The following is a 16,435-nucleotide window of genomic DNA, read 5'->3' as shown; positions in this document are numbered from 1 at the left end:
AGGGAGAATTTACTTTTGGGCGAAAAGTTGGATCCGGCCTTAAGACCACTTTGTCTCTGTGGAAAACACAAAGACCTTCCCTGATAGACAACGCCCTAAATCCTTCTAGCGGAGGTGATGGCTACTAAAAACAGAACCTTCATGCGCAGGAACTTTAAGGGTACTGAATCTAAGGGTTCGAATGGGGCACAAGTCAGTGCGTTAAGAACCAGATTAAGGCTCCATGAGGGAAACCTGTGAGAGATCGGTGGTTGGATTTGTGACACTCCTTTCAGGAAGGCTACTATATGTTTGTGTCTGGATGTGGAACACCCCTCTAAGTTGGGGATTACCGTGGCAATTGCAGCTATTTGCCTCCTTAAGGTAGAAGCTGATAATTTAAGCCTTACTCCCTCCTGGAGGAACTCGAGGACCCCTTGCACGCCTGGGTTCAATGGGTCGATCTTTTTTCTCCATGCCCAGCGTACGTAAGCTTTCCAAGACGCATTGTATATGCGCTGGGTGCTTGGACGCCTCGCTTCCATAATGGTTTCTGTGACTTCTTGTGAGAAACCCTTATCTAAAAGCAGTCCCCGCTCAATAGCCATGCGGTTAAGCAAAACCACTCGGGGTCTGGGTGAACTAGTGGCCCCTGTCGGAGAGTTCCCCATTGGGATGGAATTTTCCATGGTTCCTGTATTGACATTTGCAAGAGAGTTGCAAACCACGGTCTGCGTGGCCAAAAGGGGGCAATGAATATGACCTTGGCTCTTTCTTTTTGAATCTTTCTTAGCGTCTTTGGAATTATTGGTAGTGGGGGAAAGGCATACATCAGTCCCGTTGGCCATGGACTGGTGAGTGCATCCGTTCCTTCCGCCATCTGGTGGAAGTAACGGGAGAAAAATCTTGGTACTCTTTTGTTTTCGCCTGAGGCAAATAAGTCTACTAACGGTACGCCGAATTTGGAAGTAACGAGCTGAAAGGCATCTGCTTCTAGGGACCACTCTCCCTCGTCTACAGTCTGACGGCTGAGCCAGTCTGCTTGGACGTTGAGGGCTCCCTTTAAGTGTTCCGCTCAGATCGAGTGTATGTGTGATTGTGCCCAGGTGAACAGTGCCACTGCTTCCTGGTGTAGGGAGGATGATCTTGTCCCTCCCTGCTTGTTGATGTGTGCCTTTGTAGTGGTGTTGTCGGTCCTCACGAGGACATGATGACCTCGGAGAGACTCGGAGAATTCTAGCAGGGCTAGTCTGACCGCCCTTAGTTCCAGAATGTTTATGTGCAGTTTTGACTCGTGTGATGACCAACGTCCCTGGGCTATGCGTCTGTTGAATGTGGCTCCCCATCCCTCTAGACTGGCATCCGTGAACACTTGTAATGGTTCGTCGTGAATGTAATGACTGGGTCTCTGCAGATTTGTCTTGCGTGTCCACCAAACCAGACCCTGTTTGGTTTTGTGGGTAAGGGGAATCAATTTGTCCCTTTTCCTGGCTATATCCTTCTGAAAGGGCCTTAATAACCATTGCAGAGGCCTTGAATGGAAACGTGCCCATGGTACTACTGCTATGCACGAGATCATCAGTCCCAGGAGTTTCGCCAGTCGCATTAGGCGAGCTGACTTTGATTTGATAAGAGCTGAGGTCAAGGTGGTAATCTTGGAAATTCGCTCTGATGGGAGAGATAAGGTGTTTGTCTGAGAGTCTATTCTGACCTCCAAGTGGATCAGAGATTGGGATGACGTGATGGAACTCTTTCTTAAATTGATCAAGTACCCATGCTGTTGGAGAGATTGCATTACTATAGATGTATGTTGGAGAGATAGGGTTCTGGATTGGGAACAGATCAGGATGTCGTCCAGATACGGATGTATCTGGATTCCATCCTTCCTGATGGCCGCTACGATGGTGACGAGGATTTTCGTGAAGACCCTCGGGGCGGAAGCCAAACCGAAAGGCAGGGCTCTGAATTGAAAATGGGATTGTCCGATTGCAAATCTCAGAAAGCGTCTGTGGTGCGGATGGATAGGCACATGCAGATACGCTTCTGTTAAGTCTACCGCAGTCATAAATGTGTTTGGACGTAGGGATTCCACAATAGAACGGAGCGTTTCCATTTTGAAGTGTTTGCGGATGATCTTTTTGTTTACATATTTGAGGTCCAAAATAGCTCTCCAGTCCCCATTTTTCTTCGGGACGGTGAAAAATATAGAGTAGACTCCCTGATGTCTCTCCTGCATGGGTACTTGTTCTATGGCCTTGATCTGTTGGAGATGGTGAATGGCCCTGAGTGTCCGGTCTCTTTTCTCCCTTTTGAGGGAGATCGGGGAATAAATGAATCGGTCCCGTGGTTTGCTTGAGAATTCCAGAAGGTAACCATCGGTTATTATCCTGGAAACCCAGTTGTCGGGATTGGAGGCCAACCAGACCTGTCTGAAAAACTGAAGCCTCCCCCCTATGCCCATGGATTGGGCGTCACTGGGTGTTGGTTTTGGGAAACTTGTCCCCTTTGTCAGCTCTGTTAGATTGAGGTCTTTGGAACCGGCCGCCTCTGCGGAATGACCGGAAATTCGTGGTCCATGATCCTCTCTTATATTCTGCCCTGCCCCTATTGGAGGGGCGAAAGGAACGAAAGGGCTGGTAACTAGCAGACCTCTGCTCTTTACGCAACTGTCTGGGCATGACATGTTTTTTATCTTTTGTCTCAATTAGGATTTTTTCTAATTTTTCTCCAAATAGCTTTTCCCCTTGAATAGGATAAGCCATAAGTGTGGTTTTAGCCCTAAAATCTGCTGGCCACGCTCTTAACCATAGGGCCCTTCTGACGGTGGTGATTGAGGCCATGGAGCGGGCAGAGAAGGAAATAGAGTCTAATGAGGCATCCGCCAGTAGACTGACTGCGCTTAGGACCCTCTCTAAGCCGCCGATAACCCTGATGTTATCATCAGGAACCAGTTGGATCAATTTCTTGACCCAAAGAAAGGAGGCTCTCGCAAAAATAGACATGGTTGCGTTGGCCTGAATGGCCAAGGCAGCAGCCTCATGGGCTTTTCTGGTCAGGGAATCAGACTTTCTGTCAAGCTGATCCCTCAATGTACCCATACCATCTTCTGGCACCAGCCCCGGGTTCTGCAGATCGGCTACTGGTGCGTCTACAAGGGGTACCTTAAGTAAAGACATGGCATGTGGTGCTAAGGAATATAATTTTTTAATTGCCGGAGGCACCTGTTTTGTGGCTGAAGGATTATCCCATTCCTCCCTGACCGTTCTGGAGAATAGGTCAGGAAAGGATACCAAATTGTGGGGGGCTTTCTTACGTGGAAAACATTCCTTAACCCCTTGTTTTAATTTAGGCCCCTTTTCCTCAGGAGAGGGGTCCTCTTCATTTAATTCTAAGGCTAAGATTGCCTTAGCCAGTAAGGATTGGTAGTCGTCCCCATTGAAAAGCCTATTAGTCTGTTCATCTGAGTGAGAGGACTCCTCATCGGAATCAAACTCGCCCTCTTCTAACTCTGGATCCGACTCAGTGGATAAGGTAGAGTCCAATTGTGCAGATTGGGTTTCAGGGCCCCTAGATTTTAATGCAGCCTTGGTGGGCCACTGCTTTGGAGCAGGAGGTTGAGTCTGAGGCTGAACCTGGGTAGGGTTCATCTGACTAGGACCTGGAAGTCCCCCTGGAAAGTCTCTGTAAGCCTGAGCAGAGGGATTGGGAGGAGAGCCCATGGGGGGAGGGAGAGGGGGGGGAACAGCCCATGGAAAGGGGGGGGGGAATCCTGCATTGGTAAGCTTGGAAGGCTTGCCACTGTCTTTGTAATGCATAATTAATCATATCATCAGCTTCTTGCTGGGTAAAATGGCGAATTCCCGCCTCTTCAAGAGAGGGGGGGTACGTTACCAACTCCAGCCCTGGAGGGATCATCCACTGGAACAGGGGAGACAGCCGCTGGAGGAGTCGCGGGTGCTCTCACAGGCGCAGATACAGGGGAAGAATGAGGCTTCTTTCCCCCTTTCACCTTGTGGCTGGTAAGTTTTGAAGAACCGGCAGGCTTGGGGCCGCGTTTCTTCTTCCCGGGTCCGTATCTGGCTGGAGCGGACTTTCGTGCCTTTTTCGGCGCTGCTTGTAGCGGCTCGGACTCCGCGCTTCCCCGCGCGTCCTCCGCTTCAATCCCTAAGGGCTCGCTATTGCGGCCGTTGGGAGAATCGGGAGGAGCTTTGCCTGATTGTACCAGAACTAGCTGGTAATCCTCCACAGACAATAGGTCGTCTTCCCGGGGCTTAATGGCGTCGGCCATCTTGGATCGCTCCCCCGATCCCCTCAGCTTACAAAAAACCCCAGAGGGAGGTAGAAAACACACACGGGGAAGGTTGGGAGGGTAAGAGAGGAGGATTAGAAAGATAGGAATAAAGTTTTAGACAGGAAGGAAGAGAAGTAAATAGTAAACTACGCTGACTAAGCACAGAGCTAGGTCAGAGACCTACTTTCCCCATACGAAGGCAGGAGGAAACTGGGCTGCTCCAGGCTATTTTCCAGCCAGGAAGACAGGAAGTTCGATTTTTTGTCCTGCCTTCCCCGGATGGATCAAGGAAAATAACCCATTGCTCAAGATGCCTGGAGCCTCAGTGGAGAATGGGAGGTGCTTCCTTGGCCAGGACTAGCCAAACCTTTCTTCCCTGAAAAACTGCCTGCTCCGTAGAGGACAAAAAGGAATAAGTAGGGAGAGTCAACACAGAGTTATCTCCCTTCCCCATGTGGGCATCAATTTTTGGGTCACATATGGATGCACTCTTCACTTCCTTTTCAAAAAATATTGTATCTGAAGGATCAGGAATGTATGGGGGGTTTACAATGCATTTCAGTTTAGACAATTTTAGCAAGTTAACAGATCAACTGCCTGCATACAAACATTCACAAGAGTGAACAACTCAACTGAATATATATTTAAAAAGCAACTTGAAATCTCAGAATAGCAAGGCAATTTAAAATTTCCTGCATTAATGACTAGTCATGCTAATTACCATGAAAATTAAGATTTATAACACATTCAACAGGCTTAAGGTCAAATATACCCACTCAAACCATATGTTCACTTGACCAGACTGCCAGTGAATCCCACAACATTTAGTTTTAGGTGTGCTCAGAATAGCCTTCCTGGATTATAAAAAATATCAAAGGCTTTTAATACTGCAGTCAAAAGCTCTGCTCATGACCTGAGTTTGATCCCGACGGAAGTCGGTTTCAGGTAGCCAGCTCAAGATTGACTCAGCCTTCCATCCTTCCGAGGTCGGTAAAATAAGTACCTAGCTTGCTGGGGGTAAAGTATAGACGACTGGAGAAGGCAATGGCAAACTACTCCGAAAACATAGTAAATGTTGGGATGTGACGTCACCCCATTGGTCAGTAATGACCTGGCGCTTTACCTTTTTTAACCTAATGACACATACCTCGCAAAATCCAAAAAAATTAATGCATCCCTGAGGGATATTGGCATGTCACTGCTTATTCTGTTGGCTGGAGGTTTCATCAGATCTACAATAAGAACACCATCTTCTTCTCTGAACACTCTCATTTGGACAGTTTTGTTATTGACCATTTTCAGAAATGCTGCTCTTGCCGCTCTACTCCAACCTTCACTCTGTTACAGGTGGGGAAAACATACAAACATGTCTTTAGCAGCTACGAGTCCTAAGAAATAGTATCCTGGAAAACCAAACACAGCAACCAATACTCAACATGTAAGAGTGAAGCGTTGTGGGATGTTCTTGAACAGTAACAAGCAAGCAACCTGGCTTCCTTCAAATCCGCAGCCATTTCGCACATACGAAAGGTTAGCACATTAGCAGTTCAGAACGGGAAAAGTCCATCAAAATGTGCTTAAAGGAAGGAGCTTCTTTAAAACTCCAATATCCAGCATCTTTTGGTCATGCTATCCCCCAAAATTGGTCACTGGCCACCAAGATTAAGTTAATTCATGCCATCGTATTCCCTGTTACTATGTATGGGTGTGAAAGCTGGACACTGAAGAAAGCTGATAGGAAGAAAGTAGATTCCTTTGAAATGTGGTGTTGGAGGAGAGTGTTACGGATACTGTCGACTGCCAAAAAAACAAATCAGTGGGTTCTAGATCAAATCAAGCCGGAACTGACCCTAGAAGCTAAAATGACTAAACTGAGGCTATCGTATTTTGGTCACATTATGAGAAGACAAGAAGCACTGGAAAAACAATCATGCTAAGAAAAGTTGAAGGCAGCAGGAAAAGAGGAGGACCCAACAAGAGATAAGATTGACTCAATAAAGGAAGCCACAGCCCTCAGTTTGCAAGATCTGAGCAAGGCGGTTAAGGAAAGGGCATTTTGGAGGACATTGATTCATAGGGTCGCCATGAGTCGGAAGCAACTTTACAGCACTTAACACACACACACAACAAAATGCAACAAAGCAAGTGAAACATTAGGGCTGTTTGAGGGCAAAGTGTATCCAATTTCAGGGGGCACTCTGACTGGATTGGAAGGGGGAGCCAAGAAAGCTGGCTTCCTGAGCACAAATCCTTCTGCCTGTGGAAATGTACGGTTGGATCAAAGGCCTTTCTTCCCCACACACAAAATAAAAAGGAAATAGGGATGTTTGCCCTACAAATGTGGTTCTTTTGAGTGTGCATTCAGTACCATCACACACAGAACGGCACAAACCAGAAGGTGGACCCACTAGAAACTTTTGAAAATGTAAACAACTTGGGCATTGTCATCCTTATGCAGAATCATTCCATGCACAAACTGAGATGGACCAGTGCTCGCCTCTCGGTTCAACCCGCTTACTTGCAGAGAGCATGACCAAAGATACCTCCTAGTAGCAGGTAGTGCCCCAGTTAGAGTCTTCTGAGTTAAGACAGAGTTAACTGCACAGACAGCTCAGAGAACAGGCAAGTAACTCTGTTTTATTATTTGCATGTTCTGAATAATCTCAAACACAGGTAATTAGCTATCTCTTTCATGATTAGAAGACCATTAGGTGAAGAGACAATTGAATGAAAGAAGCCCACAACGAGGAATGTTTTGAACACACAGTGATCGGTCTAACTAAATCACTGGCCTACAACCGGTCGGCATTTTGATAATTAATTAACGATATACTTGGCTATCAGTTTACTTTCCCAACACCCATTTGATGTATTGGTTAGTTCTTTTCTTCTTGCACAAAGGTGTGTAAAGCAAATCATAGAACATATATCTGATAGGTATGTTATGTTTTCAGACTATACTTCTTACTTACCAAATGCTTGGGAACAATGTCCTTCAAGGAGCACTTCAGTGCTAACTTATTTATCCCTCTAAGTTGTGCCTCTATAAGAAAATCAGGTATCCTTACAACTGAGCACAAGTCTTCTGTGACTACATATTCTAGAGCAGCATGCTCTGGATTTACAGCAACATCATTAGCAAACCTGGGGGGAGAAGGAAGACACCACCAAGTTATATCTTAGTTTATCATTAAGAAGCATGTTTCAATATGACCCTCATTTCAGGAGGAAACAAACATGGAAGCAAGCAGATACAGGCCTTTTAATGCATGGCTCTTTCCCTTGCGGTCACCCCTCCGATAACTTTGGGTCTTTGTTTTGATTATGCCTGTTGTTTCTGACCGTCAGAGGTTGCCTCACTCTCCCCCTGGGTTTCCCCGCGTTTTGAAATTTGATAAAATGCGGGGAACACAGGGGGAGAGCGAGGCGACCAATGACGGTCAGAAATGGCAGGCATAATCAAAACAAAGACCCAAACTTGTTGTAGGGGCATACAAGACCACAGTGGCTTGTTGATCACCTGTACATCAATCCCAATGCAACTGTAACCTTTAATGTTAACTTGTGTCTACGTGGTACAGGCTTGGTCCACTTTGATCACACAAGTAAGGCCTACAGGTGGGAGATACCCAGCGCTAATTTAAAACAAACAAACAAAATCAGAAAGTAGAAAACTATTCATACCCTGAAACAGCTAATGCTTCGGAATGTCCAAAGTCTATAAAGAATATCTGCATCATTGCAACATCACAAATTTTGTATTTTGTCGGACCACAGGGCTTCCCCTCATTTGTATCCTGCTTTGGAATTAGTTCAACAATTGTCGCTCGGCACCACATTCCATGCTCTTTACTTTTAACAAAGACTCTTGCCCCTGAAACAAATTTTTTTTTAAAGGATTAAATCATTAAGAGCACCCAAGGAATGGCTTTCCTGGAACAGCCGCCACGTTACCGTTTTAAGTACTGAAGAATAAGAGCTAGTTGTGAAATTCCTAAGATACTGCATCCAAAAGGGCAAAGTTTAAGGGATAGAAAAAGCACAGTTGAGATGTTTTGACCCAAAATGTACTTCAGGTTCATCTAAACGCAGACATGTCAAATTGGAATTGGACGCATTTCACTAACTACTCCCTTCTGGTTTTAAATTACAATGCAAAGTTACTAGTAAAGAACTGAACACTGGTTATTCTGAAATGAAACCTTTATTAGAGGAGTATTTAGAAATTTTTAAAAAGATGTTACCCAACGCCAAGATGTCTGTAGAGGATGTTTTCTTACTATTACAGAACTGCTTTAATATTTTTTCCAAATGAACTAACATTTTCTTTTGTGAAAGCATCCGAACATAGAAGTGGCAAGGGCTTATTACACAACTGACAAAAACTAATTCTGGAGAGCCTGTATAGGATACAGCAAAATGGGGGGAAATCCGTTAAACACAATCTTGAAATTGAGACAACAGTTTTTAAATACACTACTTGAAGAACACTGACAAGTATACATGTAAAATTCTGACTTTCAGAGCAATATCTGAACATATGAAACAAAGAAATGGTTTACAGAGCTGTTCTACTATAGCTCCAAAACACAATTCCTGGAAATTCTGGGGTATGTGACAAATTCTTAAGTTTCAGTTTCATGGAGCTGTTATGGGGGCTTTTAAAGAGAGTTCCTACTGACACTGCTCAATTCATCCATGATCAACTTTATAGATGTGTATGTGTAACTAAAGTATCTCTCAGCAAAGAGGAAAACAGAGAAATCCAACTTAATTACGCAAATATCTATAACTGGGATTATTTCTTACTTCCGGGGACATATGCAAACATACATCTTTAAAATGTCAGCCAGAGATAATCAAACACTGACACTTGAAGAAGCAGCCAACTGGTGGCCACCAGCTGAATACTATTTTTCCATTCTACAAACCTTGCTGATTCTGCCATTTAACCATTAGCCATGTCCAAAATGTAAACAACAAGTTTTTAAACCAGTCTTTAATTACATACCTGCTTTCACTCCAAATGGCACCAGCCGTTTTTGGAAAAGTTTTTGGAGAAGTTTTGGAGAAGTCTGATGTGGATCCTCAGGATATTCTGTGGAACATGCTTTTTGAAAAAAGGTCAACTTTCATCAGACTTAAAGGTCACCTCTTATCAAATTCAAATAGAATAATTCCTCTATCAAATCAATTGGCTTAAGTACCACCCACCAACAAAGCACACAAGCAAAGCAAGAGACCACCAACTAGTTTCCCTAGAAATATCAGGAGCCAACACTGTCAGGGAGCAACACCTTCTGACCTGGTAACACTGTCACATCCAGGGAAGTTTACTTTACATCTCAAGAGTTGTATTTATAACATTTTTTACCATAAAGACAATATCGAGTAATAACTTTCTACTTTAAAAGCACACAAAATGACTTCTAAAGGCTGAATGGTACTATATCCAATACACAAGAGGTACCAGGAGCTAGTATTAGAATATAGTTATTCAGATGAAAAGAGGTTGCAGCAAAACCGCATCCAGACAAAAAGACAGCAGGTGATGGCTGAACTACATTTACACATGTTAGGGCAGACATCTATCCAAGAAGCGATTAGGTCAAGACAACATTACAAGGCAGATGCACTGGAAGAGTCCTGCTTTTTAGTGGGCACTGTTAAGCATGGACTCTGTATCTAATTGTTAGTCAAGACAGGGTACCTTTTTCTGCAGTTGCATGGAAACGAAATCCACAGTTGGGACACCACCATAGAGGAACGTCCCTCCAATATCCCCCCACGTTAAATTGAGCCAGAAAGCCCTCTGGGACTCTGTGGAATGTTTTCCCTCCAAAATTGGCCGATATGTTTCCCAGTTATTAACCTGGTCACCACATTCTGGATCAAGCTGAAGTTTCCAGTCTTCAAAAAAACATCTGTCCCCCAAGAGTGCATTACAGGAAAGTCTAAGAGTAAACTACAGGGGCATGTTTCTAGGCCTATTTCCAGGATAAGCCCCGACATTCAAAACTTGTTTCAAAGTTCAGCCATGGCCGAGACACATTCTGGAGAGTGTTTTTCCATTCATGTTTTTCCTGAAGTCTGCCTGCAGCTGTACTTAATAAGGTTTTGGAGGGCTAAAACCACCTGCCTTGTTATTCAAGCAATTTAAGAATCACGATTCTATCACTAAAATAGCCTTATTTTAATAACACTTTAAAAAACACCATCGATTTTATTGAAAAATTCACTCGTTAAAAAAAAAAGTTGGATACACGATTCCCTCCGGGATTAGGGGCCCTGAAGCTTAGGCTTCATTAGTTTCATAGTAGATATACCACTGCGAGGGGGGCCTGGTGGTGGGCAGACGGGGGCTCCTGGGTACTGTCTGCCCAAGGTTCCACACCCTAAAAACCCTGAAACTGGCACTTTATCAGACTTCTAAAAAAAATGAAAGTGATTGGCCTCACATTTATGTTGCAGGTTGAATAGTAAGAGTGCTACTCACGTTCTGGATCATCTTCAATTATTTCTTCAATTATGACATCTGGAGTACATACGGTCTGAGGCAAAGTAGCAAGGCACTTCTGAGTTGATAATTGAGCCATTTGTTGGATCTGGGCGAGCTGGACATCACATTCTTCTGTGGAAAAATTTGTATTGTTTTCCTCGAGCAATGGGTCATGTTTTGTTTTTCCTCGAGGTACAGCACTTTCGAAGTCTTGTTCCACACTGCTCAGTTTTAAAGCACCATCTCCAAAGCTGTACCTAATTTAAGAAGTTATACAAAGGCGGCTTGATCATGACAAAAAAATTAATATGGATGACCACACTGACTACAGATATAGTAAAGCCGTTTGGCCATTTTAAGATGCACACTTAATTTACACTTAATGTCCTCTTAACACAACCCTAAAGGTATGCAAGAATGTCAAACTAGGACGAGCTACACACAGACAGCATTATTATACACTGCAGTCAGCTATTGTTAGGTTTCAGCAGAATGATGCTCTTGACTGGGGCAGGTGTCAGCAGCAGATGCTAAGAAGGTACCACACATAGAATGTGGACCTAAATCTCATATTCTTGTGCTTATTCCCCAAACTGCAACAGGAAGTGCAACTTTATTTAAGCTACTTGCAGAAGTTCGTTGTAACACGAGTTCTCTAACACAGGAAGCTTATACACCAAGGTAAGAAACTTACAGATCAATCTCATCAAGGTGAATTTTCCCCATTTTTTCTAACACAGAGGCACTCTTATCACCATCTATGTAAAACCTGTGTTAGGGGGAGAAAACACAGAAGTTTTATAAGTTGCTGGAAATATTATCTGCATTTACTTTATTGAGAGGGCACAACACATAAGCACTGGGGACCCCTTCAGAGCCATGTATGATGCCAGGCAGAGGAATACAGCTGAAGGGGAGAATCAACAAGCATCCCACACCTCGCAGAAATGCTTTTCACTTATTCACGGGGGAGTTCTCAGATCCCGCACGGTATTTGCATCTTCTGTTATTCATTCCTAATATTTATTTTGCGCAGGCATTTTCTTTCAGTTTGTGCTCCCCCTGCCCCACACAGAATTTTAGGCCATGTGCCAACAGCATTTGAAAGCTACTACTCTTAATCATAACCCTCCCACTTATGTGTGGGGTCATATGTTATTCTTAAACATTTTATTTGAAATATTAAATGCTTGCCTTTCTCCTGAACATGAATCTTAGGCACCAAGACACATTGCAACAATGTAAGAATACTTTTGTTTTTTAAAAATAAAACAGATATAAAAACCAGGCTCTAAATAACCTTATGCCCGCAGGTATTCCCCACCTCTGCCCAGGCTCAGACTGTCCAAAAAGCTCTCCGGGACAGTTGTGATTTGCAACCTTACCCGAAACCCTAGCCTCTTCTCAGAGGTTGTTCCAGAGGCATGGAGGAGCCCAAACTATTACCCAACGAGCCTTTGACAAGGGGGTTAGGAAAACTAGGGAAGAGTGAAGCTATCACACAGGAACATGCAGAGAGAACTGGTACTCCAGTATGTGAACCCCAGCTCATTAAGAGTTTTAAAGGTAAGCACCAGCACCTTAAGTTAGACCTGGAAACTAGTTGCCACCCAGCAAATAGACCTCAGAATAGAAATAACACGGTCCCATCGGTTAAGCCCCAGATAACAAATGGGCTGCCGCATTATGCAACAGCCCAGTTTCCAGATTGTCTTCAAGGCAAGCCCCATATAGAGCGCGTTATGGTAATCTAGCCTTGAGGATGGCTCAGTGCCATTTAGATCAGATATCTGCAAATAGAGATTCAGTTTCTTAACCAGATGGAGCTGGGGGGAAAAGAAAACTTTTATCATCATGGATGCCTGTTTCTCCAATAGGAGATCGAGGACAAGCACGACTCCCAAGCAAAAGCTGACACCAATAGCAGGAAACACCATCTCCTTTAAAGCAGTGGCCCTTCCAACCAGCGACACCTCTATCTCACTTGGAAGAATTCCATTATTCTTTGTGATGTAAAATCACTTTTAGTTTAAAAAACACAAACATTCGCTTCCTTAAAGCAGCTAAAGTTCCACTCTTTACCTTGGAAGTGCTCTTTTTTTAATATTCTCCAGTTTTGAAACTTCATCCTCCACGGTCATTTTTAAATTGCAAAGAACCTGAAATCATAAAATCCTAATTTATAGAATACGATTTCCCATCAGTGTTGGCCTCCCTGCTCCCCCCACCCCGCTCTTTTGGGCCTTATATTGGTCCAATTATCTGTGGAGGTGCCGTATTCTGTTTAACCATCATTTGGGGCTCTGGCTGCCTTCCAGGACCATAGCGGCCTCTATGTGTTATTAATAAAGTGCACCTTGTTTATTATTTTACTAATGTTTTTACAGGTCATTGCATTGTATGTTTTTATTGTACTTCACAGATTTGTTGTATCTGATACCATATTGTTAGCCACCCCGAGCCCGGTTTCAGCCAGAGATTGAGGGCTGGGTAGAAGTCTAAATAAATAAATAACTTCTGGTGAAAGAAGGCTTTACACTAAGGAACTGACTTCAGTCCCTGTAACTAACTTAGAAAATAAATACTGCAAAAACGTAGCTTTGTACAAAGAATGAACTAAGACAAGAACTCTTTGGAACCTTGCAGTAATTTGTCCAAATAACACTGATGGAGATTTTTTAAAAGTGAGAATAGAGAACACTTCCAAAAGGAAGGAGGAGAAACAGAACCATTTAAAATGCAGCTTACCTGATTTAAACTATGGCAACTTTTAAAAGGAGGCTTCGCTTTGAACCCTCTTGCTATCTTTATGGCTCCATCCAAGCTGCTTTTCTTCTCTATAATAGACAACTGAACTTTATGCACATCAGTTATATAGTTACTGGTGCTCACTACCAACTCTGTCTGCAATTTCCTTTTCCTAAGGGGAAACAAAGAAAGATGTGACCTCAGAAAAAGCTGGCCACGTAACGTAAAACAGGTTATTTGGCAATACACAAAAAAGTGAAATATTCTGATTTTTTTAAAGCCACAAGCTTATTACATTATTTACAGCCTACAGGACAGTCTTTTTAACAAGCAATAAGGACAGTTCCCAAAACAAGCAACTGACCCTGAAACAAACTACTGCACATACAGCATTTTTAATAGTCAGATACATTACAAGTACTACAAATTAAAAGGGCACTCCTATACAATCAGCTCCTCTTAGTACATCTAATTGCATTTATGGGAAATATGTCCTTTAAATTACATCAATTTCTTTATAAAATGCTCAAGATTTGCTCACACACCTCAACCAAGGAAGTGATGAGCAAGCTAGCAATGGTAACATGTAAAAATTAAAAAGGAAAGAAACAGAAGGGTACTATGTTACAGGATAGAGGCTTTGTAACTTTCAAAAATCAGTGACTACCATTTCACTCCTCTGGGGAGAAAAATTAAGCAGGAATTGTTGTTATGATGGAGACAGAAGACTACACCCAACAGCTGAAGGTTAGGCCTCTACTGACAAACATCACAAGGTGTGGAGCACAGAATACATTCTATGTAGAAATCATATATTCTCCTTGGTCTCTCAAGAGTATTTTCCAGATACAGCTCCGTCATGTGCCATTCACTATAAAGGGAGGCATTTCAATACTGCAGGGATCCCCAACCTTTTTGAGCCTGCGGGCACATTTGGAATTCTGACGCAGCATGGTGGGCGCAGAAACAAAAAGGCTGCCACAAAACACTGCCACAGGAGGCAGATCCGGCCACAGAATGATTGCCGCAGCTTAACTTCAATAACACAGTTCAGATCTTTGTGCTGTGGTGGCTGCTGCTGCCAAAGCAACATTTAAAAAAAAATCTGCACAGCCAACCAAACCTCCAATAGTCAATTAGAAGCCTTCCTGGGCAAAAGCCCTACTTGGCCCCGCCCCACTTCCTAAAAAACACTTGGCAGGCGCCAGAAAAGAAGTCGGCGGCCACCTTGTTGGGGACCCCTGCAATACTGGTTACAACAAACACTTCAGCAAAGAAAATGAAGCCAACGCAAACACACATAAATCCGAATTAAAAAAGAACCCATCATAAACCATTTTACCTTGAATTTAATGCAGCAATGAAGTCTGTAAATGTGGTATCAATAACACCTGCAGTCTTGCCTTCTTCTTGCTTTGCTTCAGTGACCAATTGTTCAAGCATCTATTTCATTTTTTAAAAAAACCAACTGATGTTAAGTCAGATCTATAATTACATGCAGTTTCTGGACAGCAAGAATAATTAAAGACCGAGATTAAAATTGTTAAAAGGCAAACATAAGTTTTGGTGTCTCCCTACACCTTTTTATTACTTGGCAATAATCTGGTAAAGAGAAGGTAACCGAAACTAGTATTTTGATGCTAGATTTTAACAATGACTACATGGAAAAGTAAGTATTTCTGTCCATATTTATGAGACTCATACCCCAACTGATATAAACTGCGTCATCGTCAATGGTGGCCTAGATATACCAAATGTTAAACTATATTACCAGTCCAACAAATTATTTTGGGAGCCCCAGTTAGACAGGATAGTATGAGGATCTGTCACTAACCTTGACTGTAAAATCTTTTGTTAAGCTATAATTGTGAGCATGGTTATGGATAAAGAAACCCCAAGAAGTAGCATACTATGCTCAGGATTTATAGTATTACTGCAATTATACAAGTGTAAATTATTTAAAAACTATAATTCAAGTGTAAATTATTTTAAAACTTCATTAAAAAGGAGGAAAAAAGATCTTGGCTACAAAGAAAATTGACAGGTGCTTCATTTCTGATATCAGGTGATTCCACATATTCCATACGCTTTCTGTTTAAATACATCAGTGGCACCATTCCCTCTCAAAGATGGCCTGAATATATAAAAATCTCAATGCAAAGTGATTTAAAACAATTCCATTAGTACAATTTTTATTTCATGTGGTGGTGTTATATGCAGGCACAAACATTGAAGAATTGTTTCAAGTATTACGTAAGTCTTCAGGGTTTGTGGTTGAGTTCCCTTGTACTCTAAAGCTCCTACTGACCGTTTAGTTTGTTATGATTCCAAAGCATTCTGAAAGCAGCAAAATCAAGTATTTGCAAAAAGTATGGAAACAAAAATGTACTTCTGCAAGAAGACTAGATTGATTAAGTGAAATACTTGTACAAACTAATTAGACTCAGCTTTTCAGAAAAAAATTGGATTCATGCTGATTCAGTGTACAGAACACATCAATGTAGACATGTAAAATTACATGCAGCATAGCATGATGCTACCCTTGCTTAGATCTTTGAATGTTGCTTGAAGCCTGATGTTTATAACATTACATATCACAAAATCAGTTTAAATAAAATTGCTTCCTCAACTGTTAGGGGTTCCTTATTATTGTCAGCAACATGAACACATACCTATTTGCTTCCCATGCTGGCATAAGCATGCTGTAAAGTTTAATTATTCTCCTTAGATTAGTACACCAGATTACCTAGTAAAGCTCTGACTAGAAATAAAACTCAAGCCTGATGCTTAGGTATCATCTCTGATCCTCCTAGATAACAAAGGGTTTTTTTTGCCTTCCTTGTAGCTACATCCCTACAGACTTACTTACCATTTTGAAAATTTGAAGTACTTGTACGTCTATTTCCCAGATACAGAGA

At 42.5% G+C, this 16,435-nt stretch overlaps 1 protein-coding gene across 1 annotated transcript in view; it reads right to left on the bottom strand.

The window, feature by feature from the left end:
- RNF17 (ring finger protein 17) overlaps positions 1–16,435 on the bottom strand; it is a 66,876-nt gene that overhangs the window by 40,798 nt on the left and 9,643 nt on the right. Inside the window, exons 6-15 of the mRNA XM_056858884.1 lie at positions 14,860–14,960; positions 13,518–13,689; positions 12,852–12,928; positions 11,464–11,538; positions 10,767–11,026; positions 9,282–9,368; positions 8,515–8,670; positions 7,955–8,144; positions 7,243–7,414; positions 5,418–5,608 (exon numbers count right to left, since the gene is read on the bottom strand). Of these exons, the coding sequence (XP_056714862.1) occupies positions 5,418–5,608; positions 7,243–7,414; positions 7,955–8,144; positions 8,515–8,670; positions 9,282–9,368; positions 10,767–11,026; positions 11,464–11,538; positions 12,852–12,928; positions 13,518–13,689; positions 14,860–14,960 (1,481 nt within the window). The remainder of the gene's footprint in view (positions 1–5,417; positions 5,609–7,242; positions 7,415–7,954; positions 8,145–8,514; positions 8,671–9,281; positions 9,369–10,766; positions 11,027–11,463; positions 11,539–12,851; positions 12,929–13,517; positions 13,690–14,859; positions 14,961–16,435) is intronic.

This window comes from Euleptes europaea, chromosome 12, assembly GCF_029931775.1.
Source record: "Euleptes europaea isolate rEulEur1 chromosome 12, rEulEur1.hap1, whole genome shotgun sequence".
In the NCBI taxonomy this organism is placed as follows: domain Eukaryota; kingdom Metazoa; phylum Chordata; class Lepidosauria; order Squamata; family Sphaerodactylidae; genus Euleptes; species Euleptes europaea.
Note: the sequence above shows the minus strand (reverse complement) of the source record. Positions and strands in the feature narration are given on the sequence as shown.